General features: G+C 43.2%; 1 protein-coding gene across 2 annotated transcripts in view; it reads right to left on the bottom strand.

The window, feature by feature from the left end:
* SESN3 (sestrin 3) overlaps positions 1–27400 on the bottom strand; it is a 64813-nt gene that overhangs the window by 11423 nt on the left and 25990 nt on the right. For both annotated transcript variants that reach the window (XR_014547122.1, XM_083609960.1), the window contains exons 2-7: positions 11067–11132; positions 9899–10096; positions 8591–8773; positions 6552–6788; positions 4753–4900; positions 984–1102 (exon numbers count right to left, since the gene is read on the bottom strand). Coding sequence is in view for 1 of the 2 variants with exons in the window: in XM_083609960.1 (XP_083466086.1) it covers positions 984–1102; positions 4753–4900; positions 6552–6788; positions 8591–8773; positions 9899–10096; positions 11067–11132 (951 nt within the window). In the remaining variant the exon portion in view is untranslated. The remainder of the gene's footprint in view (positions 1–983; positions 1103–4752; positions 4901–6551; positions 6789–8590; positions 8774–9898; positions 10097–11066; positions 11133–27400) is intronic.

Below are 27400 nucleotides of genomic sequence, written 5' to 3'. Positions count from 1 at the left end.
TTGTGTGCCCTTGTGTGAAATGCACTGGGCAAGGGGGTCCCAATTTAGTCTGATTATGCACCTGTATCCAAATGCATACTTGTGATTTAAGGTGAAGCATTATCAAGAGAAGAAATTGAATTAAGTAGGAACCGTGTATCATCAGAATGTATATAAACTGTAAGTGCAAATTTATATGTAATAATAATTGACACAATGAAGTTATATTAGAATAAGAAAATCAATTTATTATTGTTGTTATTTTAAAAAAATCAATAACTTTTGAATTCAAATGTAAAACCTCTTTCTTGCTCTGAGATGAGCAAACTTGTCGTGATTTTTGGGAATACCCAACTGATGTACTTGCTTATTCTCTACTGAAAGAACAGCGAGTCATGAAAGCCTGTCTCGAATCAACTTTAAGTTGCACCGACGTGGAAGTTTTGAGCAGCTTAATTTTGGAAAATGACTTTTCAGCTGTGGTAACTGACAGGAATATTAAGAGTGAACATTAAACCCACGTGGATAATAGGGGTGTGCACTGGCTTTGAGTGTACCTTGAATGACAAATCAAATCAGGGTAATTTGGGGAAAGGCTCTTATGTTTTTCCAAGTCAGATTGCACCGTTAACAAGGCATCGCAAGACAGCCAGGGACTTCTGAAGCTTCCAAGGTGATATTTATTTAACTGAACTCAATCAGATCATGGGTGGCACCAAACTGGGTGGATATCTGCCTAATTTGGGGTGAATTCTCCACTCCCTCAGCAGCCCCCCATGCCCCATTGTTCAGCGAATGTCCCCATGCCCCCGGGGCTTTTGGGGGGACATGCATGGCTGCAGGTGGGAGGAAGTCCCACAAACTTCCTTAAATTCACTTATCTCTAGATCTGAGCCACTGCGTAGTGAGTGTGCTATCTGGAAACTTTGCATTCTGACCTCATGCAATAAACCACCTGGCTTTTCAGAGGGTTACAAACGTAAGCTACACCATGTTAAACGCACCTGGGCTCGGAAAGTTGGAAGATGCTCCTCACCCCGCCTGGCAAAGTCTTTGTACCCAAAGCCAGGATCTTCAACGTAGCGCGAAACGTCGGCTGTGGAAACTATTTCATCGTCAAATGCTGCCAAAGGAAAATATTGAAGCCAATTAAGTGTACTCTTCTCATTCCTCCTCCAAGGTGTGAACCACTTAGAAGCTTCTTTTGTCAATTAAGCAGTATATAAATCTTGTTGATTAAAAATAAACAATAATGTACTTAATGGGAAGTATTCTCTGGAGTGGCATTCCATTTTATTCTTCCTGGCACTATTTCTACATACGGAAGTAAAGCAATGGCTCTGATTTGGGTTAGCCGCTTGACCTTTTAAAGATCAGTGCCAGGCAAAACAACAACAACAGAGACCACTGAAGATTTGTTCCCCACTGAACACACATAATAGAGGCTGAGGGCTGAATCCAATGCTAGTCCTACTCACTCGTTGAAATTAATATGACTAACTTATGTGGATTAATTTCAATGGGTCTAACTATGAATAGGGCCGGAATTGGATAGTGTGGCTGTCCCTGTTCTGAGCAGTAACATTTCTGTAGAACCACAATAGACACCCACTTGCTGTGTGTTCTGAAAACAATCAAAGACACTTTTGTTCCAACAAGTTTTCCCAGCTAGGTGGCTTCTGACATGAGTGTCTACTATGTATTGCTTTTAAACCTACCTATTGTGCTATATTGTTTTAAACTTTCTCTTTTTTTGGCATTTTCATTGCATTCTGTACATCATGTTGAGACATCTGAGGAGTGAGATTAATAACTAACTAACTAACTAACTAACCCTGAGGCAATGCAAGGAGCCGATAGGAAACAGACTGGAGATGTTCAAAGTAATCAAGAATGGAAGAGCCCTCCTGTGGTGCAATGGGCCAGTTTGTCTGGCTACCAACCCGAAGGCTGGTGGTTCTAGCCCACCCAGGGATGGCTGTGGGCAAAATTCCTGAATTGCAGGGGGTTGGACTAGATGACCCTCGGGGTCCCTTCCAACTCTAGAATTCTATTATTCTAAGAGACATTGTTTTAACTGTTTTAAGTCAAATTTTAAGTCAAATTTAAGAACCAGGTGATCATAAATATTATACTTGGTTAGTAGGAATACTGTGCAGTATATACATGCAATGGTATGGGACCAAGGCTTGGGGGTCTTGTGCTCTCCCACACTGCACACAGAACCTTAGAGTTGAATAAGACCTTATGCACACAACGCCTGGGCAAGGAAGCCCTGCTCCTCGATGATTAGAAAGGACCTCGGAGATCAGGGTTCAAATCCTCACTCAGGTATAAAGCTCACTGGGTGACTTTGGGCACGTCACAGTGTCTAAGTCTAATCTACCTCACAGGGTTGTTGCAAGAATAAAATAGGGAGGGAGAAATGCATGCAAGCTTGAGCTCCTTGGAGGAAAGCTGGAATATACATTTAATAATTAATAAAACAGACCTACGTCCAGAAAAGGGGATGGATAGGGACCAGCTAAGCAGAGGCTACTTGAACAGGCATATACACACATAAGCCTCAAATCGCAGAAATGGTTGTGTATCGTAGTGGGGTGTTTGCCTAAGCCCTGAGGCTCACTTTTAGAAGGGGAAAAGCCCCTGCAGAAGGATAGAGGTCCTTTCTCATGACGCCAATCCTGGGTTTCAAGATTGCCAGCCATGCACATGACAAGAGATGCCACAGCCTGAGCATGTCTGGCAGTAATCATTGTTAGCCCTGTTGAATCAGTAAGGGACAATCATGAACCACCCTGGCGTCATGTACTGTGGGATATCAGATGCACTGAAAAAAGAAATCCAGGCGACCCAACCCTTTAAATTAGAGCCATTTGGCTAGAGCGGAAGGGTTCAGCAAGTTGATTTATGGCTATGTAACCAAGCACCATGGAAGAACTTCAGCAACACCAGTACTAAGGAAGGCCAATTGCTCCCATCCAGAGATGATCTCCACCTCGTCGCCTCCTGTCTGCCAAGCGGCTTGAGCGCATTAATCACACTTCCGGAGAGCTGACTGCTGCAAAGTTACTGCAGTTGACCTTGATGGTCCAGCTTGGCTCACTTTCAGGAGCCCTAATGAGCCTGGGTGGGGAAAGTCCCGTGTCTACCGCTAGAAAAATCACTACCCCTGGGGATAAAGGCTGCCTTTATCCTCTTCTGGCTCATTAGCCAATCAAAACATAAATCTGTGTGGGAAGAAATCAGCTTGGCAACCATAATAGGTCCTCAGTGCAGTTGGGGGGGAAATGAGCTATTGAGCCAGGGCTTATCCTTTGTCTCCTGGTTTCTGCAATCTGTTTTGAACGAATGCAGAAAGGAGGTCCATGCCTGCTTCTTCTTCTTTTAATGACTAGGTTATTAGATGCTGACTGTCAAGGGTGAAATAATTTCCACCTTAAAGTTCCTTGCTTTCTTTTGAATTCTTCCATTCTAAGAGGCACAAGGAGATTTTTAGTTCACAAAATAAAAAACGGACCACTTTCTAACTGAGTTTCTTAGGCTGTGTTAGCCACCAGTCACTTTCAAAATCTAAAATCTTTTGCGTTATCTTTAAGTTAACTCTTCAACCATCATGTGTGCCTGGATTGGCTCCAACATAAGATTTTCTGGAGCTGATGTGCCATTTTGGTCTTCAACAGTTGCCTGCCAACCTTTCTGGTTTTCCCAAGATTGCCACCTTCCTCTACGGCTACAGCATTTTAATGCATCACTCAACTGGCCCCGTGTTGGGTTGAACTGGGACTCACCTGGAAAAACGGGACTCAAACAGCACAGAAGTGTGATGGAGAAAGTGCTCTAAGGTGTTAAATTCAAGGCCAAACTCTCCACCCAGCAAATGTTCTGCTAATAAATGTCAACTCCACCTGAACCAGATGTCAAAACCACCATTCTACTTCAGACACTAACATCTGAACAATTATGGGCATTTTGCCTGCAGCTCTGACAAGTTCTCTTTCTCTAAACATTTATAGCATGAATGCAGTAAGAAAAATGTATTTTCTATATGCACATATGCCTATAAGCTCTTGGGGAATCCAAAGCAAATATTAATGCTGTTAAAACAGGCATACATGTCACCAAAGATGGTTCAGTTATTCATGTCAAGTGTGTAAAGGCCATTCCGAAATCTTCTCAAGGTCCCAAATAAACCTCTTTCCTAAGGATTATTTACCTACAGAAGAAGGCCCTGTGGATTAGCTTTCTAGATATTGTGTTGCTTCAGCCACAGGTGGTTAATCAGGCTGAAGAATGTTCCAAAACTCTCCACAAGTTTATTTCGTTTTTTAACAGTAACATGTCAGAAAGAAGGCTAAGCTAGAGGCTGTCAAGCTACTTTTCTATGGGCAAGTTGTTGTTCTTAAACAGGGGAGCAATCATAGCTCTGTTGGTAGAGCATGAGACTCTTACAATCTCAGGTTGGTGGGTTCAAGCCCCACATTGGACATTGCAGGGGGTTGGACTACTAGATAATCCATGGGGTCCCTTCCAACGCTACAATTCTATGATACTATGAAACAGGCAGCCTCTGACCTAGTGTATAGCTTTATTCCAGAGAAAATGGATTCCTCTGCATGTATAACTTGGCTCCAATCAAACATCAGAAAGTGGAATTCTTGTTTTCCTTTCCATCTGTTTTTATTTAACTTGGTTGTGTGTGTTCTTTGCTCTTCAGCAAAACCTCTGAAAACTGGATTAAACGAAAGCAACTAAAACGAAAAGGAGCAGTACCTTCAGTGACAACCAGGAGGCTCTCAGTCTTTTCCTTTTCAAAGCGAGTATCCATTTCCTCCTGAGAGGCCTCCTCGTCCTCCTTCTCCTCCTGCAGCCTTTTCATTCTGTCCATCAGGGCCTCCAGCTCACTTAAAGAATCTGAGATCTAGAAACACATCACATCCTTCAGGATTGAATACAGATCATTCTCTCTCCAGCCCCCGGTTCCATACTCAACATTTTTGGGGAAACGCTCAGGTCTGTGCACTACATGCGCTAACAGATTTAAAATTGCGCCAAGCAAGTTTTATGAACTGCCTAAATCATGCAAACGTTCCTGGGGCTCATTAAAGAATCCTACCAATCTGATCCAGCCACTCCTCTGGCTAACGGAATTTCAGCAGGCATTGCCCACAGATGTTTAAGTGTATTGTAAAAGCAGTTAAGAGAAAGGAACTTCCCTTTCTGTTTTAAAATGAAAGCAGAGAACCTCCGGAAGCTTGTTTTTGGGTCTAGAATCACTTTCTGTGTTTGCAATGCAGCTGCAGAACCCACAAGCTCTGACCATACCCAGCCCGTTCCTTTAGTTCTTTTGTGCCAGGCTCTTCTTTGCAAATTCCAATCCAATATGCTGCTGTGCATTTGCCAGTTCAGCCCCTAAGAGTCCGCACACTGTCACTTTTGCCTCCAATCTACCTGTATCACTTTACTCTAAGCCAGTCAATGATATCTGATCCCCCCTTTTTAGTATCCCAAAGAAGTTGTGACACATCATTTGAGAAAGCCACTTTTCATTTGATGAGTAAGTCACTATTACAGCATGAAAACCATTCGTTACCTCTGCCTACTGACGTTTCGTAAACATAATTGCATGATTTATATGGCCAGCAGAATCCTTGGTAAGGAATGCGAAAGCCATCTTAGAAAAGGCAATTTTTAGTCATCTGGAAGAACCCAAGAGCTCTTTGTAGCTCCTTCCTCTAGAAAGGTTTGCTGTTTAGGGCTATACAAAAGGGTCAGGCTCTGGTTGGAGCAGGATGGAACTAGACTGTTGTCACTTGGAATAAAAACAGTAGCAGAGGAGAATTTGGTCATCCTAAGGATGAGGGTGAAAATGTTTATGATCATCCAGATGTTGGGAGGAGAAGAACTGAGCAACAGAGAAGAAAGGAGAAACATGATCCTCCCATGTTCTGGCATGGGTCTGCCCCTCCCAGCAACCCACTGATTCCTCCTGACCTCACATGGCTATTAAGTGCTTTCAGATGCAACCTCAGACGCTGCCTGGGCAACAGAATAAGGCTCTTTTCAAGACTGCCTGTCATTTTGCTGGTTCCAATGAAGACACCAAGGTATGGGGAAATGGGGCTGGGAGGGAGGAACGAAGTAGTGTTCAATCAGTTTATTATGGCCATAGACCAGCAGTAACAAAGTGGTGTTCTGATGAGAGTTTGCACACTTAAGATTTGCGAAAGAGAAATATATTTCATGTTAGTGCTGCGTTTGCAGTCCGGTGTTGCTTCCCCTCCCCTGAAACGGACATCTCGATTCTGTCCTGCAGAGCTAGCTTGCCTCTCAACTGACCTCTCTTTCGGATCTGCCCACAAAACCCCACCCAACTCGGATCCCAATTCTTCTGGGGTTCGCGTTTCAGCTCCCTATTCCCCAGCCCTGACAAACACAGGAAAAAGCTGATCTCTCAACCACAAGCAGGAAACACACCTCCTCTCCACCCTGCAAGCCCCTTCCAAAAAAAGAAAAAAAAGTGGGACAAGCAAAATGGGAATTAAAGAGAGAAAAAATCTGGCAACACTAACCCCAAAGTTGTTACTTATGAGGGATGCGTTTTCGATGTTGTTGTCATTGGCAAGGTCGCAGACACAGAAATTGTTAACTGATATGAGCCTGTAGCCGTTCGAGGTATCGAGATCTCTCTCTGGATTGATGCCACTACCAAAGACAAAGCTTGCCAAGGCATGGTAGTGTGCCAAGAGGACCACAGCATGCACCAGTTCCGGAAGAGACCAATTATTTTCCCCTGTCTTGACAAGTTTCTGAAATGAATGAAAAAAGGAAGACATATGCATATATGTTAGATGCAGACACAGGAAGGAGACGGAATATTCCAGTGGCAGGAAGGCAACAGTTATCTGGTCTCTTCCAAGTTTCCATTTTGAGAGGGGTGAGTTGGGAGCATTCAGTATCAAACGATGCCAGAAGGCTGCCAAGTCACAAGGGATATAAAATGTACAGCATGCTACCGTTTAAGAGAAAATTATATGAAAATAATATATCGATGGCATCTAACACCAAGTAAACTTGCAAAAATGTATAAAACCAAATCAAATGAGTGTTGGAAATGTAAAGAGAAAGAAGGTTATTTTTATCGTATGTGGTGGTCTTGTAGGAAGGTTAAGGGTTACTGGGAAATGTTATACAATGAAATGAAAAGGATGTCAAAAATAACATTTGTAAAAAAAACCCAGAAGCCTTTCTCTTGGGAATTATAGGGATAGAACTACCTAAATTGTATAGAAATTTATTCATGTATGCGACTACAGCGGTAATGTTACTTGCCCCAAAATGGAAAGAAGAAGAAGTCCCAGCGAAGGAAGAACGGATACAAAAACTTATGGAATACCCAGAAATAGCAAAACTTACCAGAAGTGTAAGAAATCAAGATAACAAACTTTTTATAAAAGAATGGAAATGGCTTATTGAATATTTACATATGGATTGTAAACAAATAGAAACACTGGCAGGATTATTGTAATAACCTGCAGCGACATAAGGGTATATATATAAAGAAGATAAATAAATGAGCATGTTAAGTTAATTTGGATATGCAGAAGATATTAAAAATAAATTTAAGGAACCACAGAAAGAGGGGGAAAGAAGCCAAGTTTTAAAATGTCAACATGATTGTTAAATTAGTGAAATGTATATATCTGAAAAGTATAAATAAAATACATTTTTTAAAAAGTCACAAGTAAGCACTATTTAGGCACTACCAGCGTTTCCCAACCCTTGCCTTTTTCTGGGCAACAGATGGGAAGGGCCATAGCTCAGTGACAGAACATCTGCTTTGTATACACATTATCGCAAGGTCAATCTGTACCAAATCCATGTAGGACTGGGAATGTCCCCTGCCTGACACTTCGCAGAGCCACTGCCAGCCAGTGTAGACATTACTGAGCTAGATATACCAAGGTGGACCACTGGCCTAAGGCACTTTCCTATGCTCCTATGGGCTCTTGTGCCTTTAACCAGGATTGTAAGTGGCCGTTTCTGTATCCTGGATGCTCTTTTTAAAAAATCACTGACTTCTCTCTCTCCCCCTGTTATTGCTTGAGCAAAAACTACTTAGCCATTACCCCACTCTTCTGAAAAAAAGCTTAAATAGGATTCCTAGGCAGGCCCACTGCAGAAGAAAGTCCCTACAAAGAAATTGGCTCCAAGGAACTCAAGCAAACAAACCCAAGCCAAGTTACAGATAGGTAGCCGTGTTGGTCTGCCATAGTCAAAACAAAAAAAAAATTTTCTTTCCAGTAGCACCTTAAAGACCAACTAAGTTAGTTCTTGGTATGAGCTTTCGCGTGTATCTGACGAAGTGTGCATGCACACGAAAGCTCATACCAAGAACTAACTTAGTTGGTCTTTAAGGTGCTACTGGAAAGAAAATTTTTTTTTTTTGTTTAAACCCAAGCCAAGTTCACCAGGTTAAAAAAGAAGACGTTCGAATGAGATTCTCTCCTTCCCAGATCTAATTCCTTTAAAAAACAACAACCCACACATAGACATTGTAGTAATTTACTCATATGCAAATACTGGAGTGTTTCTCATTTGTAGTAAATACCTGAATGTGCTCTTTTGAAACTAGCCAGGGTCGATGTGCAAGAAGCTTATTGATTTCATTCAGGTTTTTCAGTCTTTGTGGAACGTATTCCAAGCCATTCAGCCATTCTGGGATCCCTCCAGTCTTCAGGAACTCATCCACATGCATGTTTATAAGGTAGGAACACTGGTGCCTGGCAGCAGCCTAGAGTCGGAAACAAAGATGAAAGTGAGCTGATCGAAACCTGCCTACTCTCCTTGAGGAAAGGAGGAGAGCGCAGGCACAAGAGAGAAAAATGCATTGTCATAAAGGCGGAGAACCACGCATTAAACACGAAGAAACCTGTTTTGAAAAGCATGATTTTTAAAACCAAGCAAGCGATAAATGTGCATACTGAACGTCTGCAAGTATGCCCTAGCAGAGCTGCCAGGACACTCCCAGCCAAATTCCTAGTTCAAATCTTGCCGTGAATTCAAAACATGGCCTTGGGAAAGCCACCAGCTTTCAGCCTCAGTCCTCCCCTCTGCACTATGGGGATAAGAATATTGATTCATTTTTACAGGACTTCATAGATTTGTTGTTGACAGACTAATATATGTGAAACACTTTGAACATTTGAACGCTAAGTAATATATTTTGGTGTGTGTGGTGGCTCAACTGCTGGACCTGGACTGGAGAAGTTTAAGTTCAGATCCTTGCTGAGCCATGACATATTCCAGCCAGGCAAGAACACAAAGACACCTGGTGTGGAAAGCAAGGCCAATAAGGGGAGCGCTTTGAGGAGAGGTCAAACAGCCAGATAGAGAGGCCTGGGGGACCACATTCTGCCTTGGGCCTGAGGTTCCAAGGGAAGCAGATCACTGCTGAGAATTTATAAATGTATTCTGTAAATAAATAACATTTCTTTACTGAATAACGAAATCCATATAATTTATTCAGAGTGCAGCTCTGACTGTTCCTGTGTGTGGAATATATATTTTATAATAGTATCCGGAACATAGCCCATGTAATTCATCGCAGGGAAGCAATTTCATTTATGGCTGCATGTCAATCACCTTGGGATGCAAACTCTGGTATAAATCCCTTAATACTCTGGGATTGGTGCCTTTCTTCTGAAGCCAGGCTCGATCCTGCCTCAAGTCCAGCTGCTGGAATTTAAAGCTCTTAAAAATGCCAGACTTGTGAGATATCACCCTTTTTCTTTTCTTTTTAAACCCTCACAAAGTGAAACAAGTAAATGTTGGTTTGATTTGCAGAAGCACTGGAAAGGATACAAATGTCAACTACAACCGGGAAGGAAACAATGAGGTAGAGTTTCTGAGTACATACCATGATTGCAATGTAGTGCCGGTAGGGCAAAGGAAGAGGCCCGTCCATACGCAACATATAAAACTGGCTGCGAAGGAAAGACTCCAGGTATTGAGTGTGTAAACTCATGACCTGGGTGATGTTGTCTAGGCGGCCCGATGTAGAATATTCTTCCACAAGCAGGTGCATGCGTTCATTCAGACTGTTGGCTTGGATAACCTACAGGGAACATAAGCAAAACAAGCTAGCTAGGGAGGATACTTATATTTACCTCTATAATGTACTATAATCAGTTGTACCAACAGGCTAAAAAACAGTTTCTATCTGTGGGATGTTAGGCTGCTGAACGGAAAATAATATAGTGCAACTGACTTTTGGGGTTGGTGTGCTGTGCGACATGCACACAGAGTGCAATGAAATTGAGTGTGGTTTTTTTGGGGGGGAGGCTCGGTTAATTTCATTGTACACAGAATGTACATTGACAATAAATGTATCACTACTACTACTACTACTATTATTATTATATTCAACACCTTTTTATGAGACCCTTGAGGAGCTATGGCCATTTCAAAAACAAACAACTACAACAACCATAACAACCACAAACTAAGTTCAAATGGTGGTTTACGCCATCTTTGTAGAACTCGTTGGTGAGATGGCCTCTACAGAATATCTACTGTTGCACAAACTTCTATAATCACAGCCTACTTTATTAAAGGGTTTTTAACAATTCCGTGCATCCAGAAATCTTTTTAGCAAATAAACATTCAGTAGAAATTAAACCCCCAGAAACACACAACAGAATGCATGTTTGCATGCCCAAGAAGCTGGCATAAAGAACGCAGGTGTAAGTGTATGTTTACACCAGATCCGAGCCCCGTTCAGCGGCAGGGGCAGCTACTGCTCTGCCTAAGCCTGGCAGAGGGAAAACAGGCCTTTAAATCAGTGCTCTATGCCAGGTTGCCAGGTCATGTGACTGAGCTGAACAGGTGAGTTTCCTAGGTGAGTTTCCCTTCTGGAATTCTCATCCAAGAAATTTAAGCCAAGTGGTCACCTGCCTGATATAAACCTGGGGTCAAAGCTGTTTAGACATTCAGGAAGAAACATAGGGTGCAGGGGGGAACATCATTCAACAGGAATCTGTCCCGTAATCATTATTGCACATTTAAGGTGGGAAAAATAAACTTACTTCCTTTTCTGGTATAAAGGCACTTGGTCCTCTTGTCAAAGGCAGAGACACTCTGATTTTCTTTTCCTGCGGAAGAAATAGCAGATGCAAGAATTACCATGCTTTCAAAATATTAGGCCTAGAAAGCCTGTCCTATATTGAGTCAGTACTGTCTCCACTGACTGGCAGTAGCTCTCTCCAGGGTTTCAGGCAGGGAACATTTCCTGCCCTGGTTGGAGGCGCCAGGGATCAAACCTGGGGCCCTATGCATAAAAAGCAGATGCTACAGCCCTTCCCAGGCAAAATGGGCAAGGTTGTGTCTTCACTGAATTCTGTATGAAGAGATGGAACACTTCTAGAAGCCAAGCCTTATGAGGAACGGTTGAAGGAGCTGGGTACATTTAGACTGGAAAAGAGGAGACTGAGAGGAGATATGGTAGCCGTCTTCAAATATCTCAAGGGCTGTCACATGGAAGATGGAGCAAGCTTCTTTTCTCCTGCTCTAGAAGGTAGGACTTGAACCAGTGGCTTCAAGCCACAAGAAAGGAGATTCCAACTAAACTTAGGGGAAAACTTTCTGACGGCAAGAGCTTTTTGACAATGGAACGGTCTCCCTCGGGAGGTTGTAGACTCTCCTTCCATGGAGGTTTTAAAGCAGAGGCTGGATGGTCATTTGTCATGGAGATTCCAGCATTGCAGGGGGTTGGACTAGATGACCCTTGGGTCCCTTCCAAGATTCTGACCTGTATGTCCTGGCCCCTCCTCCTGCTGTGGGGCTGGGGCAAAGATTCACCTACCATGTGGTACCTCTAAGAACACCCACAGCATGTCAATTTCAAATAGTACTACCTCAAATCATCAGGTATGACATACTGAATAGAATGGGTGGTGCTAGAAGAGGACAGAGCTTGGAAAATACCCAGAGGAGGAGCAACAGCTAGACTGTGAATTCCTAGGATGCTGGAAACCAGTCCAGCTTGCCAAGCAAGCTCCCCACTATGTAGCTTGCAGCATGGTCAAAACCATGTTCCCAGCAAGAAGCCACTCATTTTTAAATATCTGTTTTTATACGCTTTTTTGTTTGTTTGTTAGGAAAATGTTTACTCCAATGCAATTTACAGAGAGATGTGATAATCGTACACCATTAATACAAAACCACACTGTGTAAATTAGGGATGGGTGAATCCGTCCATTTAGCTTTACTTCAGTTTCTCATTTTTCCAAATCTTAAATCGACTTAACTATATTTCCACATCCGCTTATAGCTTTTAAAAAAAAAGCCCCCATGAAAATTCATCAACATTTTTGTGCAAATTTCCCCTAACAGTTATTTGTACGCAATTTCGCCTAATTCAGTATTTCCGCAAAACAATATGTTATGCACCCTTGCCTGAAAGCAATCCTACTCGCCACAGGTGACCAAGCCATCTGCAAGCCTGCTGTAAGACTGGACAAAAGAACCCAAAGGGTTTTTGTTTTTTTCACATATGGGCAGAGAAGCACATTCTACACACATAAGCAATTTGTTTAAGGGCTCCAAAAGTCATTAACAACGCTGCAGTTCTTGGAAAGTTATCAGAAAAATATATTGTAGCAAGTTCCAAAAAGAAAGGGGGGGGGGGGGCAGAGAAGGAAGTGAAGCCCTGCCAAGTTAACACACACACACACACACACACACATACACACACACATTATGTCAAGCTTCTTGGACACAAAAGGCAGAAACGCATGAAGAACTAATGCAAATTGTTTCCCAAGTGGTGAAGATTTTGGACGAGGAAACATACAGAAAAGCACAACCAAATGCTTGCTGCCTGGGAAAACAGCAAGCTGTAGGCTGGCCACCCGTTTATATAGCTTCTTTTTGCAACAACTGAGCCAGGAATGGCTCGAGTTCTCTTCGCCTGATACTTTCCCACTCAATTCAAAACAAGTTCTGATTTAATTTAATTAACACGTTGAGTAATACGCTGCCCTGGCTGTGCAAGTAGATGTCTCCTCATCTCACAACACAGGGAACTAACTCTGTCGTTCTTCTTAACCCTTCATGGGTTTCCAAGAGCTGGGGACCTCACGTTGTGTTCCGCTGCCTCCGCATGATCCTGGCATCAAACTCAGACTGCCAGTATTTTGTGGGAGGGATTCAAGTGCACACAAGAAACTTAGATCTGGGCAATTAAAGTGAATTAGTTGTACCTGAGATGAGCAGATAATAACCTCCGATGTTATTAGGCTCTTGTGTTTGTAGGGGGGAAGAGTTCTAGGGTTTGCTGCTGGGCAGACTTATTTATTAAACACCACCAATTCCGCCCCCCCCCCAAGAAAGTTGACAGGGTGAAAAAATTGACCCTGATGCTTATTATGTACTATTAAGTATTCTTTCAGCATTATGCATTATTATACATTGCTAATTATTATGAACCGTGTTTATATAATTATATTCTGCTTTTTGTATTTAATGAAGATTATGCTATGTATTTGCATTAGGTGGTTTATGTTGCTATGCTGTAAAAAAAAAGAGGTGGCCTTTTGAAGAAGGGTGGTATATAATTTCTTAATGGTTATTATTACTATAATAATGGTCTGCTGCTGTAACACAGCAAATCTACTTTTAAAACAAAACAAAAACACCTCTCCCTTGAGAGGTTGTGGACTCTCCTTCCTTGGAGGTTTTTAAGCAGAGGCTGGATGGCCCGTCTGCCATGGATGCTTTAGTTGACATTTTTGCATTGTAAGGGGGCTGGACTTGATGACCCTCGGGTCCCTTCCAACTCTAAGATTCTACGATTCTATGTCTATGACATACCCTGCTCTCTCACAGTTCCACTTCTCCACTGAAAATCTCCCCCTCGCAGCCTCCACACTGTAAACGAGAAGATGAGTCAGTGGTCAGAAACTGAAGACATGTGGTTGGAGGTGGGGATTTCTGTTGAGCTCCAAGATACTCTCTGGAACAAGATTTCAAGCCTGGGTCAAAACAATAAGGCCTTTTTCTTTCTTTCTTTTTTTGGCGACTTGTCAGATTTTGAAAAAGAAGGCGTGCCATGCAATCATACTGTATATCTGAGGCTTTGTTTAATTGAAACATTGCCTATGTGCCCTTGAGAAGGGATTGGAACATAACACATGTAAAAATAAAATTTCAACCTCAGACCGAAGTTTACTTACGGAGGTGCAACTTTCATCCATGTTTGGGGTTAGCGGCAACTGGCAACCTATGTGCAAAATTTAGCCTCTAAATGAGTGCCACCTTATCTCCTCCATCCTCCTGTTCCTAACTTTGCTTTGATAAGGGTCAATTTAGAGGCAGGACAGCAGTCCCTCAAAGCCCTACTTCTTAGAAGCGACCTTCCTGAAAAACTATTGACTTGATCAAAAAATAGGTGCTTGGCTACTAAGTGCTCTGTGTGCTTAAAGTATTTCCTTTTAAATCCCACCTTTCCTCCAGACAGTCTCCTGCTCAGGTAGTAGCCAGGCTCAGACCTGCATATCTTCAGAGATGGAACTACATCAGACAACTCCAGATACATTCTCTGGGCTTGAGCCATTCTGATTGCTATTGTTCCAGGAAAATATGAATTGGTGCAGTTCCTATGAATTAGGTACATTTACGAGTCGTGGTTGGGGAAAAGAGGTAGGAATAGTTCCCCCCCCCCCCCCCGCTAATGAAATGCAGCCTTTTGAGAGTGTCTATTATTTAGAGAGCTGAATGAAATAGTGGAAAAACATCACAGAGCTGTAGGAACTGCAGCTTTCTGCTGCATGAAATGCCAACACTTATTCAGCTAATGGTCTAAGTAACCTAATGGACAGTAAGTACAGTAGTACCTCGTTTTGAGTCCGCCTCGTTGAGTGTCCATTTCGGCAAACGTTTGCGGCAAACCTGGAAGTACCAGAGCGGGTTACTTCCTGGTTTACTGCTCTGCGTGCATGTGCAGAGTGGTGCGTTGTTGTGCATCCTTTTCGTCTAGCATCCAGGGCTCCGGAATGGATCCCGGTCGCAAAACAAGGTACAACTGTATCTGGAGGGGGGGGGGTGGACTGAGAAATCAGATGATTAACCTGGTGCCTTACTAGTCTGCAAAGGACTTAGAACTAGTTTTATGGGAGGCGGAAGCACATGAGGAGCGCATGGAAGATGGTAGTCCAGCCCCACCCCAGTGGGCTATTAGGACATCCCGTTTGCCACAGCCATTAGTCCCTCCCCACTATTGGGCTGGCACCAAGGGATTGTGATAATGACCAGTACTCTGTCAATCTGTCCTGGATGCTTTCCAACTCTACAATTCTATTATTCTTAAGGGGCATATTCGGGAAACCCTGCCTTATACAGACTTCTTCCCTGAGGAACACTGTGCTGTGCACAATATAATATCCCAAGACATTTTATGAAAAGGGGGGGGGGGAGGAGCCAAGGTATGATCTCTTAGAGTCCTTGTGCCATCCTGTTTTTAAATAAATAATCTATAAGACACCATCTGCAGACTCTAGGTCTCCCTGCCTTTATGCAAGCCGAAGGCGAACGGCACCTTGGCAGAAACAGAACCACAAACTTGGTTGGGAGGCTTTTCTACAAGGCACGTGGCATTTCAGAGCCTTAGAACGACATTGCCTTCAGGCAGGTTTAGGCAAGAAACAGAGGACTGCCGGGCAGGCAGCACAGAAGAGAATCAGCCATTCTGCAGGCAAGTCGGTTGAAGGGAGCTCATTAGATGGCAGCACTAAACAAGCTATTGCTCGAGAAAGCTATTTCAGATACGTGCAAATGTATCTGCGCAAATGCTCCAGAGATCATCATAAACATCCACATTTAACCTAGAAGAAAATGGGCCCTTCGTGTCCCATTCAAGTCATTATTATTTTAACCACAGGGATCTGGCATTCCTGTCTGGGTAAGGGTCATCCACACAGCAGTGTGGGAGGAAGATGGATCGGTGCCCCAGGCCACCCCCAACCCCTTTAGCGTGAACAAAGCTGCAACTCCCGCCCTGCCCGCCCTTGCCAATCTGTTCCATAGACCACAATTGCAGGGCCAAAGTAATATCCATATTTTTTTTGCTTTTCCATGTTGTTGAAATAAAAGCACAGGAAGCTGCCCATCTTGAAACACCCTTCAAGGGCAGAGAGACAGCCTATGGGCCAAATGAGATGATGCATAAAACGTGTGAATAATAATCATTAATGATAATGGTGAGAAGTTCGGGGTAATTTTTTAAACATTTTGACAGAAACAAGTTGTTATTATTATTAATTACATTTTTACACTGCCTTTTCAGTGGTACCTTGGTTTACAAACTTAATCTGTTCCAGAAGTCCGTTCTTAAACCAAAGCGTTCTTAAACCAAGGCGTGCTTTCCCATAGCAGCGGGGGACTCAATTTACAAATGGAACACACTCAACAGGAAGCGAAACATCATCTTATTCCAAGGCAAACTTCACAAACCAAAACACCTACTTCCAGGTTTGCAGCGTTCTTAATCCAAGTTGTTCATAAACTAAGCTGTTCTTAAACCAAGGTACCACTGTATACCTGTAGGTCTCAGGACTGTTCCCACTACCCAAGCTTGTGCCCTGAGGAGGTCACTTCGGTGCTGCTAACACAGTGGTTTTACTTCACCCCCAGAGGCGCACTCCATTGACTCTCAAGATAGACGCATGCCAACAATATCTTCCAGGCAGCTCAAGCTGGCATTCATAGTTTCCCCCATCCCCACTATCTCCTATGACAGGCATGGCCAAACTTGGTCCTCCAGCTGTTTTGGGACTACAATTCCCATCGTCCCTGACCACTGGTCCTGTTAGCTAGGGAGGGCCAAGTTTGGCCATGCCTGTCCTATGAGGTAGGTTAGGCTGAAAGAGAGTGAATGACTGAAAATTGCCCCATGAACTTCATGACCAAGCAGGGATTTAAACCCTCCCTGGTCTCCCAATCAGTTGATGCTTTGCTATATAGGAATCCTAGTACTCCCAATTCTGTGTCAACCACACCCTCACAGCAGCCATTTTGTGTCAAGCCACGCCATCTTGTGGTAGCCATTTTGTGACTGGTGCCCACAAAATTCTTTAAAAATTCCAAATTTGCCCCCTGGGCCAAGAAGTTTTAAACCACTGTACCAAACTATGCTGGCTCTTTAGTAGACACAGGCACGCTGTCTTGCTCAAAAGAACTGCACTGGAAACATATAAGCTGAAGTTAATTTGAAAGTTATAATGTGCATAATTAAGAACAATTCTTCCAACGTTTGCGTGTATATGGTGGATTAGAGCCATCTGCCTTTTGGCTATGCTTTCTGCAGCACATTCATCCACTTTCAAAATGTAATTCCTGGCATTGAGGAGTCTTCTCCTGGCCAGCTGAATCCATGTGTCAACCAAAGTTATAAGAAGGCCTGATATTGCCAGACTCAAGTCCAGAAATCATTTTTACCTTCCCACCCACCAGCCCGACATGTAGTACAGAGTGCATTAACTTGTGACATTTAAACGTTGTGTTTTTGTCTTTACTGCTGCCCTTCTTTCTTTAAAAACTGAGGAGAAATCGATACTGGGTACTTACCACAAACTCCCTCCCCTACAAAAAGCACCCTCCTTTACATATATTTTTTTCCAGGACACTACACACATGGGCAAAGGCAGCCACCCATTCAGAGGGACTTCAGGAAACACGGCCTTCAACTTTGAATTGATTTCATGGCATCACTACATAACCAAAGCAGACGGGCTACGACGGCGCCACCACTCTGGGCATGTGACTCCAGGTTGTGGGATCACTATTCCCAACATGGTTTCATAAACAAAAAACAAAGAGGCAGAAAAGATGTCAAAGCAGCGAAAAAAATAGGGACAACCAAGAGGTGCAATAAAAGAGGAGCATTTGGGAGGAATATTCTGAAGAACCAATGGTTTCAAGCAAGGTAATCATAGATATGGCATAGCAAGCTCTGAGCACGGGTCTTTGTGTAGTCCAAATGGCATCATTCACACACCAAGGAGATTTCAGCAGGCGTGGAGGAACTCTAAGCTTGCAGAAGTACCAAAAATTACAGTGGTACCTCAGGTTAAGTACATAATTTGTTCTGGAGGTCGTACTTAACCTGAAACTGTTCTTAACCTGAAGCACCACTTTAGCTAATGGGGCCTCCTGCTGCCGCCACGCCGCCGGAGCACGATTTCTGTTCTCATCCTGAAGCAAAGTTCTTAACCTGAAGCACTATTTCTGGGTTAGCGGAGTCTTTAACCTGAAGCGTATGTAACCTGAGGTACCACTGTATAACAGAAAAGTGGGGGAAGAGTCCAAAACAGATGAATGAGGTCTGAGCACATTAAATGGTTTTTTTTTGGGGGGGGGAGGAGGAAAGGAGAGGAAAATCAGGGGGTGGAAGAATGGAATGAAATACCCTGAAAGAAGACATAGCTGGATGGCTCCCTAAGCAGAAGCATTCCACACTTCAGAAATTTGCTTCTGGTCCCACTTGAAATAATCTAAAAGCCAGTTTGCAGCTCTCTACCATGCTATAGGGTGTCCAACGAAAACCACTGATAAAGCTTTTGGGGAGTGGGGAGTGCTTGACTCTCATTGGCTGGGGTTTACTTGGGCCAGAAAACAGGTTTGGTCCTCATTCCAAGTGTCCTAATGCATCCCTTTCTTTCCTGCCCCATAAATGAAGGATTGCCATTTGCTCACATGGGGAAAAGTCAACTGCTGCCCTTTGGGATAGTGCTGCAGTATGGACAAGAGACAGAACCCCAAAACCCTATAGCACCTTACTATCCAATCCTGACACAAGCGCCCCAGCCCTCACAGACTAGGATCCAGCAGAGCAATGCCAACTTGCAGTAATCAGGACTTTTCTCTGTGCACAAACCACCTTGGCACAATAGAGGCATTTGCAAGTCAGCCTATACAGTAATACACAGCTCGGGAGCAATTGCAAAGCATACAGTCAAATTTATTTTGTTGACTTCTGTTGTTTTTATTGCCTCTGTTCAGCAGCTTGAAACGGGGAGATATCTGGTTCCAACAGAAAAAGAAATCTTTTCTTGCTGTGGAAACTTCCACAATCTCAGTGAGACAATTCAGCATTAAAATTTCATACCGCACCACTCAAGAGAAGAAACTCTGAAACGTGACTGTACTGTTTGCCAAAAGGACTGTGTGTCATCCAAGCTATGAAGAAGTTCAGACGGAGGACTTTGTCCCAAGAATCTTCAGTTCTATAAACTTAAAAAAACTAGTCAATCCCTTCAGACTGATTATTACAGTCAACAAATCCAAGCATGTTTGCAAATTATTCCCAGTTTAGCTCCCGTAACACCCAACCTCTTTTTGCTTTATCTGTTTTTCCCCCAAATGAAGCTCTCCTGCAATTATTTTACTTCAATAATCACCATCTGCTTTGATGGCCTTTGCTTGAGCATGCTTTAAAAGGAACCTGCTCCAGCCATGATGTGCCAGGTTTCTTTGGAGTAAAGATCAATCTGAACTGCTGATTCATTTAACATCCATCCGCCCATATGCTTTTTCATGCTTTTAAAGACAATCAGGGAAGTGATGTACCTGTGGCTCCTAGCAGTTTATTTTAATACAGTTAGCCCGCAATTTACGCACGGGTTACATTTTGGGGGTCGCATCTGTGATGTACCTGTGGCTCCTAGCAGTTTATTTTAATACAGTTAGCCCGCAATTTACGCACGGGTTACATTTTGGGGGTCGCATCTGAAGCCAAAATAGTCAAAACACACTGGCAAGTGGGAATACAAATGTCTCCCCCCCCCGAATGCCCACCCCCTTTCAGCCCCCTTTCAATTTTAATTTTTTTTTTTTGCCAACACATAAAGCTGAATGCATGCAAGCTGATGTGCACAAGTTAAATCTGTATAAATTGTGGGATTACTGTACATACATATCTCACCTTTCCTCAGAGTTCATGGCAGTGCACATGGTTCTTTCCCACCCCATTTTATCTGCAATACCACACCTGTGAGGTGAGGTTAGACCAGGGTTTCCCAAACTTGGGTCTCCAGCTGTTTGTGGACAACAGCTCCCACCATCCCTAGCTTAGCAGGACCAGTGTGGTCAGGGATGATGGGAATTTGTCGTCCAAAAACAGATGGAGACCCCTGTTTGGGAAACCCAGGGTTAGATCAAGAGATGGGCCCAAGGCTACCTGGGTGAGCTTGGTGACTGAGGTTTCACTGGTTCGGGTCCAATACTTTCACTACTGGCACCACACTGGCAGATAGATCTTCTCCCTGCCATGCTCAAATACCTTAAGGAGCAACAGGAGGCTACTTCAACTCCCACACTAGGGTTGCCCACGCTTCCAGGAATGAAACCATCGTGAGGAGGAGCTGTAAGATAGTCTCCTCCTGTATGCCCAGTCTCTCATTTGGGGTATTGCAGTGCACTCACTTACCAGCATCACTCTGCTAAAGTAAGAAGGGAGAGACAGAGAACAGTTCTAGACATTGTATGGACTAAACCAAGGGTCAGCAAACTTTTTCAGCAGGGGGCCGGTCTACTGTCCCTCAGACCTTGTTGGGGGCCAGACTATATTGGGGGGGGGATGAATGAATTCCTATGCCCCACAAATAATCCAGAGATGCATTTTAAATAAAAGGACACATTCTACTCATGTAAAAACACGCTGATTCCCGGACTGTCCGTGGGCCGGATTGAGAAGGCGATTGGGCTGGATCCGGTCCCCGGGCCTTAGTTTGCCTACCCATGGACTAAACTGACAAGATTTTGGGTTGCACCTTCTGGGGTGCTTCCCTGCACCTTAGACTGCAGGGGAGCAGAGACCTACTGAACTCTTCCTGTAACATAAAAGTTTGCTGCATGCACTGAACTGGCAACTCAAAGAGCAAGGAGGCTCTTTCCCTGGTGTGCTACTTTATGAGCATTCAGAAATGCAACCCTCATGTCCATCTCTAGTCTGAAGTGGCACAGCCCAGAATTCTGTCCCCCTCAGTCTGTATAAAGCGCAGGACAATATCTCAGTGATTCACCCAAGGACACAAGAAGTGTCCCCAATTCTGCATTTTCCTCTGTATGTTGGGAGAATCCCTGGGTAGGTGACTCAACTTACAACAGAAGTTGCTCTTTTATAAAAGGAAGAAGTTATTTATAGATCGGTTCTCCAGACCCAGAACTATATGGTTGTTCATTCTGGGTTAATTTAAAAGCAACACTATAAATAGGGATGAGAGTTGATGACATCCTGTGATGCAATCCTTGTCTGTTGTGCTCTAGAAATGACATTTTAGAGGCCCTCTTTCTTCGACCCCAAACTGTTTTACCGCTACAGTTCTGTACATGCACACATTTCTAAGCCTGTGAAAATATTTTATAAATCAGGTTTGGGTTTGGGGGGCCCTTAGAAGAGCTAAACTGCATTACACGATTGATAAACAACTGAAGTAAAAATATTTGTGAGCCAAATCTATACTTTATCTTGCAATCCATGGGTAATTCCTATTTTTGTTTCCTTTTTAAATTGTGAAATGTTCAGTTAGGCACCCTGAAGGCATTTGAAAAATAGCTTTTTTCAATAATAAAAATAAATGATAGACTAGAAGGAGCATTTTTCCTTTAGCCTCCGTGAATTCAATCATGTTGGAAGGTTGTTTTGCCTGTCCAAGTTTGAATTTGGCAGAGCTTGGTGGGTGTGGGAGATGATATTCTGCACAGGGTGTTAGGAGGGAGAGGGAGAGAGAGGGAGCTCAGCAGGGAGAAATCATTTAACAACTGAAACAGAAACCTGACCTGCAACTCATACCATACATTCATTGATGAACTGTACATTTCTATAGGAATCAGCATTTTTGATTGTGAAAGCAGTCTGTAAGGCATCCAACTTATTCTGAGCCAAAACGGCTTCAAATGTCGTGTTTACTTGAGTCTAATGTGCCATCGAATCTAACATGCACCTCAATTTTCAGAACCTTGAAACCAAAAAAAGTATTTGCTGCTGAATGTAAATGTGCCATCAGATCTAATGCACACCTTGATTTTCACAACATAATGTGGCCAAAAAAGGCGAGCATCAGATTTGAGTAAATACGGTATTCCTTCAATAACATGTATGAAATTGCTAGGTTACTTCCAACTATGAAACAGTGCTTGTGCATTTAGAAAAGGAAAGCATGACATCGGTTTCTCTTAATTTCTAATCACCTTGCTCATAGCAAGACTCTTTGTTAGTTGAGCTGGAAACAAAAATCTGCTTTATGTTCTTTCAGAGCCTCAAAGTTTTAAATCTAACCAGCATATCATTTCAACTATTTTCAAAGAGAGAGATTAAACAAGGTGCCAAATGCAGCAACATGGAAGTAAACACCTTAAAAAGAAGATTGCTTTGCTTCACTGCAGAATGCATAAGCAGGAGCATTTACTCAATTCTAACAACCTCCTTTGCTCTTATATGGTTTTACTAATGCTTCAAATCTAGGTCAACAAGAGCTGAGCTTGCATGTAATGCTTGATTCACAAGCATGGTTTATTTGTGGCTAAACTATGGTTAAGACACTAGGGAAGGCTTGGATGATTAAATCAAACCTTTATTTGTAAGCCATGACTTTGTGTGTTATGTGCAAACAAGGCCAATGTGTGAGATGAAAGGGAATCCTGATTTTTCAGGAAAGCTGCAGAACTACACTTGTGCAAGAGCCATGCATGGGTGCAGGTATCTCATTTCCTTACAGCCAAACCATGAATTGACCTCCAATCTGCACCTGTGGATAGGTGGGAAGGCAGGGGGTTCTGAGTTCAAATGTGAGGTACCAAGTGTGCATTGAAACAGCACCAAATAAACGTCCTAGAGAGGTTTTATACTATTCTGGGTCAGTTAAAAGACAATGCCCTTCAGTTCTAGAAAGCACAGAAAGGGCCAGTACAGTCATACCTTGGATCTCGAACGCATTGGCTCCCAAACAATCGAAACCTGGAAGTGAATGTTCTGGATTTTGAACATTCTTTTGGAAGCCGAACGTTCGACGGGGCTTCCTGCAGCCAATCAGAAGCCACGCTTTGGTTTTCAAACTTTTTGGAAGTCGAACAGACTTCTGGAACGGATTCCGTTTGACTTCCAAGGTACAATTGTAATCATAAGCATTTAACATTAGCCAAGGAAGAAAAATGCAACCTAGCCTCTAGGCAAGCTCCCCTTGCTGGCAACAAGTCTCTCCAACTACTAAGCCACAGAATTAAAGGTAACCCATCAAAGCCATTTGCCGCCTCTTGGTTTGACATTTCCTATGTAATAAAGCAGCTGGAAGAATAAAGCGACATGTTACCATCTTTACAGCTTTTAAATTAACTACACCAGGAAACAGGGTGGGCGTTTCTTGTGTCCTTAAGGTTCTCTACACAGAAGAGCAAGTCACTCAATAGTCAATATTTTTCTCAGTGCGAGTCCTGAGCACCACAGACTGAGATCCATGCCAAGTTGTACAAGGCTGGCTAGAGGGCAGCCAACACATGAGGATCTTAAAAAAAAAAAAGTGGGTCAAAGTTCAGAATTCTTGCTTTTTATAACAGAGTACAGATTGAATGTGAATCTCGACATTGTGCCAGATCTACTCACCCTGCAAGCTATTTTTAAAAAGGCAAGACATCCCCAACCAGACAGTCTTCCCTCTAGAATCGGAGCAGCCATTGGGAACTTATTTCCGAATATACCTGTATTACGTTCTCTCCATTAGGGCTCATTCATGCAGCTCTTCCAAGGTATCCTTTAACTCACTTTCACTGTGGATTTTGTCAGCACAATCAAAAAGCAGACCCTACAAGTGTCCCTATTTTCCAGGGACATCCCTAATTTAGACAAGACATCCTGGTTTCTGATGTGATCCCAATGTCCTACTTTTCCTTATGGCGTCCCTATTTTCATTAGAGAAATGTTGGAGGGTATGGACTTATCCGCCCCCCCCCCCGAGCTGTGTGAAGGCAATCCTGTATAGCAAAGGTTTTTTTAAAAAAATGTTTAATGTTTTATTATGTTATTATATATGTTGTAAGCTGCCCAGAGTGGCTGGGGCAACCCAGTAAGGTGTGTGGGGTATAAATAGTAAAATTATCATTATGGAATAGGACGTCCCTATTTCCATTGGAGAAATGTTGAAGGGTATGAAAAAACAAAATGAAGACAAGAGTGAATAAAAGTGAGGAATGAGGTTTAGATAGGGGGCCAACCCTTTGGCATGGCTGCAACTACAGATGCAGCAAAAGTCTGTAAGTCGTGACACCATGTTAATGCTTCTCCACATAGAAAATCACCCTTCCCCATCAAAACAAAGACATCAACCAGAATTCCTACAATTCTTTGGAAGAAGCTGTGAAAAGGACTAAAAGAACAATAAAAATTTGTAGTATGTCTAGGCCCTTGGGCGCAACCTACCTTCATGTTCTGGTTATTTGAAAGAAAACCCAGGACAATTCTGCCCAGTTTCCAACTGGGCAGCTCAAAAGATCTGATAAGGTGCTGGCTGCATACCCACCCAACCCAACACACTGCTCAGGATTACCCGAGCCTTATTTGTAGGCACTTCTAGCCAAAAACAGTACAAAACTGATGCAACAGGAGCACTGCAAAGAGAAAGAGTTATGCTGTATGACAGCCATAGTCAAGCGCTTCTGGATCAACTCAGAAGACTCATTATTTTAAAGCTGTTTCAGCAACTACCAACACTGCACAGAATGCTTACGCAGCTCTCCGGGAAACAGATACAAAAAGTTTTAAGAGTGTAGACTGCTCAGTATCTTGAAAGTTGATTTTAGAGCACGGACATTTAAGAACTCTCCCAACACACTCAGCCTATTTTGTCTCTGCCAGCAGAAACCTGGCTTAGTTGTCACAGGAAGGGCTGAGCTTTACATTGCAGGTAATTTCAGAATTCTTTTGTAATGCTTAATTTTTTCTCTAGAGTAATATAACGACAGAAGCAGCAGTGTGAGGCAGTAGTCTTGGTTTTTGTTTCAAAGTACAGTGGTACCTCGGGTTACAGATGCTTCAGGTTACAGACTCCACTAACCCAGAAATAGTGCCTCAGGTTAAGAACTTTGCTTCAGGATGGAAACAGAAATTGTGTTAAGAACAGTTTCAGGTTAAGAGCGGACCTCCGGAACGAATTAAGTTCTTAACCTGAGGTACCGTTGTAGCCCCATCCTAAGGCTGCACCCCAAACAAGCTTACCTGGGAAAAACCTCATTGAAATTAAAGGGATTTTCAAGGAAACATGCTTAGGATGGGGATACAAGTTGAACATCTCTCCCCCACTTGCCACAAATCACTTTGGCAGCCAAACGTTAAGACTAGGGACAGGGAACCTGAAGTCCAAAGGTCTCACTGTCTTGTCACTTAGCTCTCTCACCTCGGCCCACAGCAACTCTGCCCTGAATGCTGCTCAAGTGTTCTTCCCTGGCTGGAATGTGTCCTTGAACTCGGATAGAAACTCTTTGCTTGCCTACATGGAGGATAAAGTGTGTGCATGGGTAGGAAGTTAGTCTTTCCACGAAGGTAAAATTGCTCCATCTGCTTTTGGCTCTGGCCTCAACCCCTACCGGCACCTGGAAGGTCACCTGGGTGGCAAATGCCCTTCCCTAGATTTAAACACTCCTCATCTTTAAATATTTCAGGCGTACACCTAAAATACACACCTAAAAATGTAAAGCAGAATTTCTACAAATATGTGTTTCTAAACTTGAGCATCCTATCAGGAAGCCCCAGTTTGCTGCTGCTCCCTGGAGAGGGAGAGAGAGAGAGAGAGAGAGAGAGAGAGAGAGAGAGAGAGAGAGAGAGAGAGAGAGAGTTTTGTTTGTTTACAGTAATACCTCTGCGAACGTCCGCCTCGTCTAGCATCCATTCCGGCGAACATCCGCGGCAAACCTAGAAGTACCGGAATGGGTTACTTCCAGGTTTGCCACTTGCGCATGTGCAGAAGCGCAAACTGCTCCATGCGTGTGTGCAGACGCGGTGCTTTGCCCTGCATCCTTTTCGGCTAGCAGCCGGGGCTCCGGAACGGATCCCGGTCGCAAAACAAGGTACGACTGTATTAAATTTGTGAAGTGCACACTTCCTGGGAAAACCATGAGTGAAATGGCACTGAGAAAGCTGATCACTGCATTTGATAAACAAATCCTACAAGTCTCCTCTGAAAAAGGATCCTCTCATTGCCGTTTCTTTAGTCCTATATTATAAGTCTACTTTTTCGTTTCTCGGCTTTTAATCAAAGAGATACCAGAGATCCAAAATGCTGTTTGAGACAAACGGCTTCTTGTTTTCAGGCCAGTGTCAAGAGTAAGAACACATGTTACAGCCACATCTGAAGACTGCCTGCGTTTTGGATGCTGGCCAGTATTCCCCACCCCAAGGAAAACCAGTTTCCCCATAGCCACAGCTGCAGAGCCAACTTTTACGGAGCAAGGAAACGCCGTCACATTCTCTGCTGCAAACTGTCTAACTGGCTGCTGATGAAAGGGCAAAACTGTGCCCATTTGCTGCTTCCTGTGTAAAGCCAATTTCTATTCTGAAACACCAGTTGGGGCCACGGCATTGAAGTTAGGTGGGTTAGTGAAAGCCTCAAACAAACAAACAAACAAATATATATTCATTTGGAAGGAAACAGTAACTGGGCCCTTCATTATGTGCAAACATGCCATGTCTCATTCAAAAAGGTAGGATTCCAATGCCTCCCCTGCCTTCAATACAGGAAAGGGAGATGGAATTACGTCTCAACGTTGAACAAGCAAAGATCTAGCATATGTCATGACATATACACTCAAAACGTGCATCATCCTACAGGTGCACTCATCAGAGAGCCAAGATTTATTACATCTCACTGCCGATCTCTCTCTCTCTCTCTCTCTCTCTCTCTCTCTCTCACACACACACACACACACACACACACACAGACAGAGCTGCAACCCTTGGCTTGTTGCTGTGCAATGAATGGAATAGATCTAATTTGAAAAATGCGAAATTTGCACTTAAAATGTGTAACCCACCACATGGATCCTTAAAGAAAACCCAACAGCAGCTAGCAACAAAAAGTCAACAAAAACAAAACAATCGCAGCAGTAAAACTCAACGGAAAAGATCATAAAGACGACATAATCCATATAATCCCCTATAAACGGCAACAGATCGTTTCAGCTTTGCTACAACAGCTCTCTTTGCTTCCCACACCTTCTGCTAAAACTGACGTCAAATCCAAAAGATAAACTAGCCAGGTATTCCACTGCAAAATACCCCAATTATATTTTCTGAACCGTAATTAAGGACCATTTCACAGCAAACACAACAGCACCTGGTTTGTCACAGAGTGTATGAAGAGCATCGTGTGAAGCGGTTGTC

The sequence above is a fragment of the Podarcis filfolensis genome, assembly GCF_964270895.1.
Source record: "Podarcis filfolensis genome assembly, chromosome: 4".
NCBI classification, from domain to species: Eukaryota; Metazoa; Chordata; class Lepidosauria; order Squamata; family Lacertidae; genus Podarcis; species Podarcis filfolensis.
The sequence above is the reverse complement of the archived record's forward strand: the minus strand, read 5'-3'. Positions and strand labels throughout refer to the sequence as shown.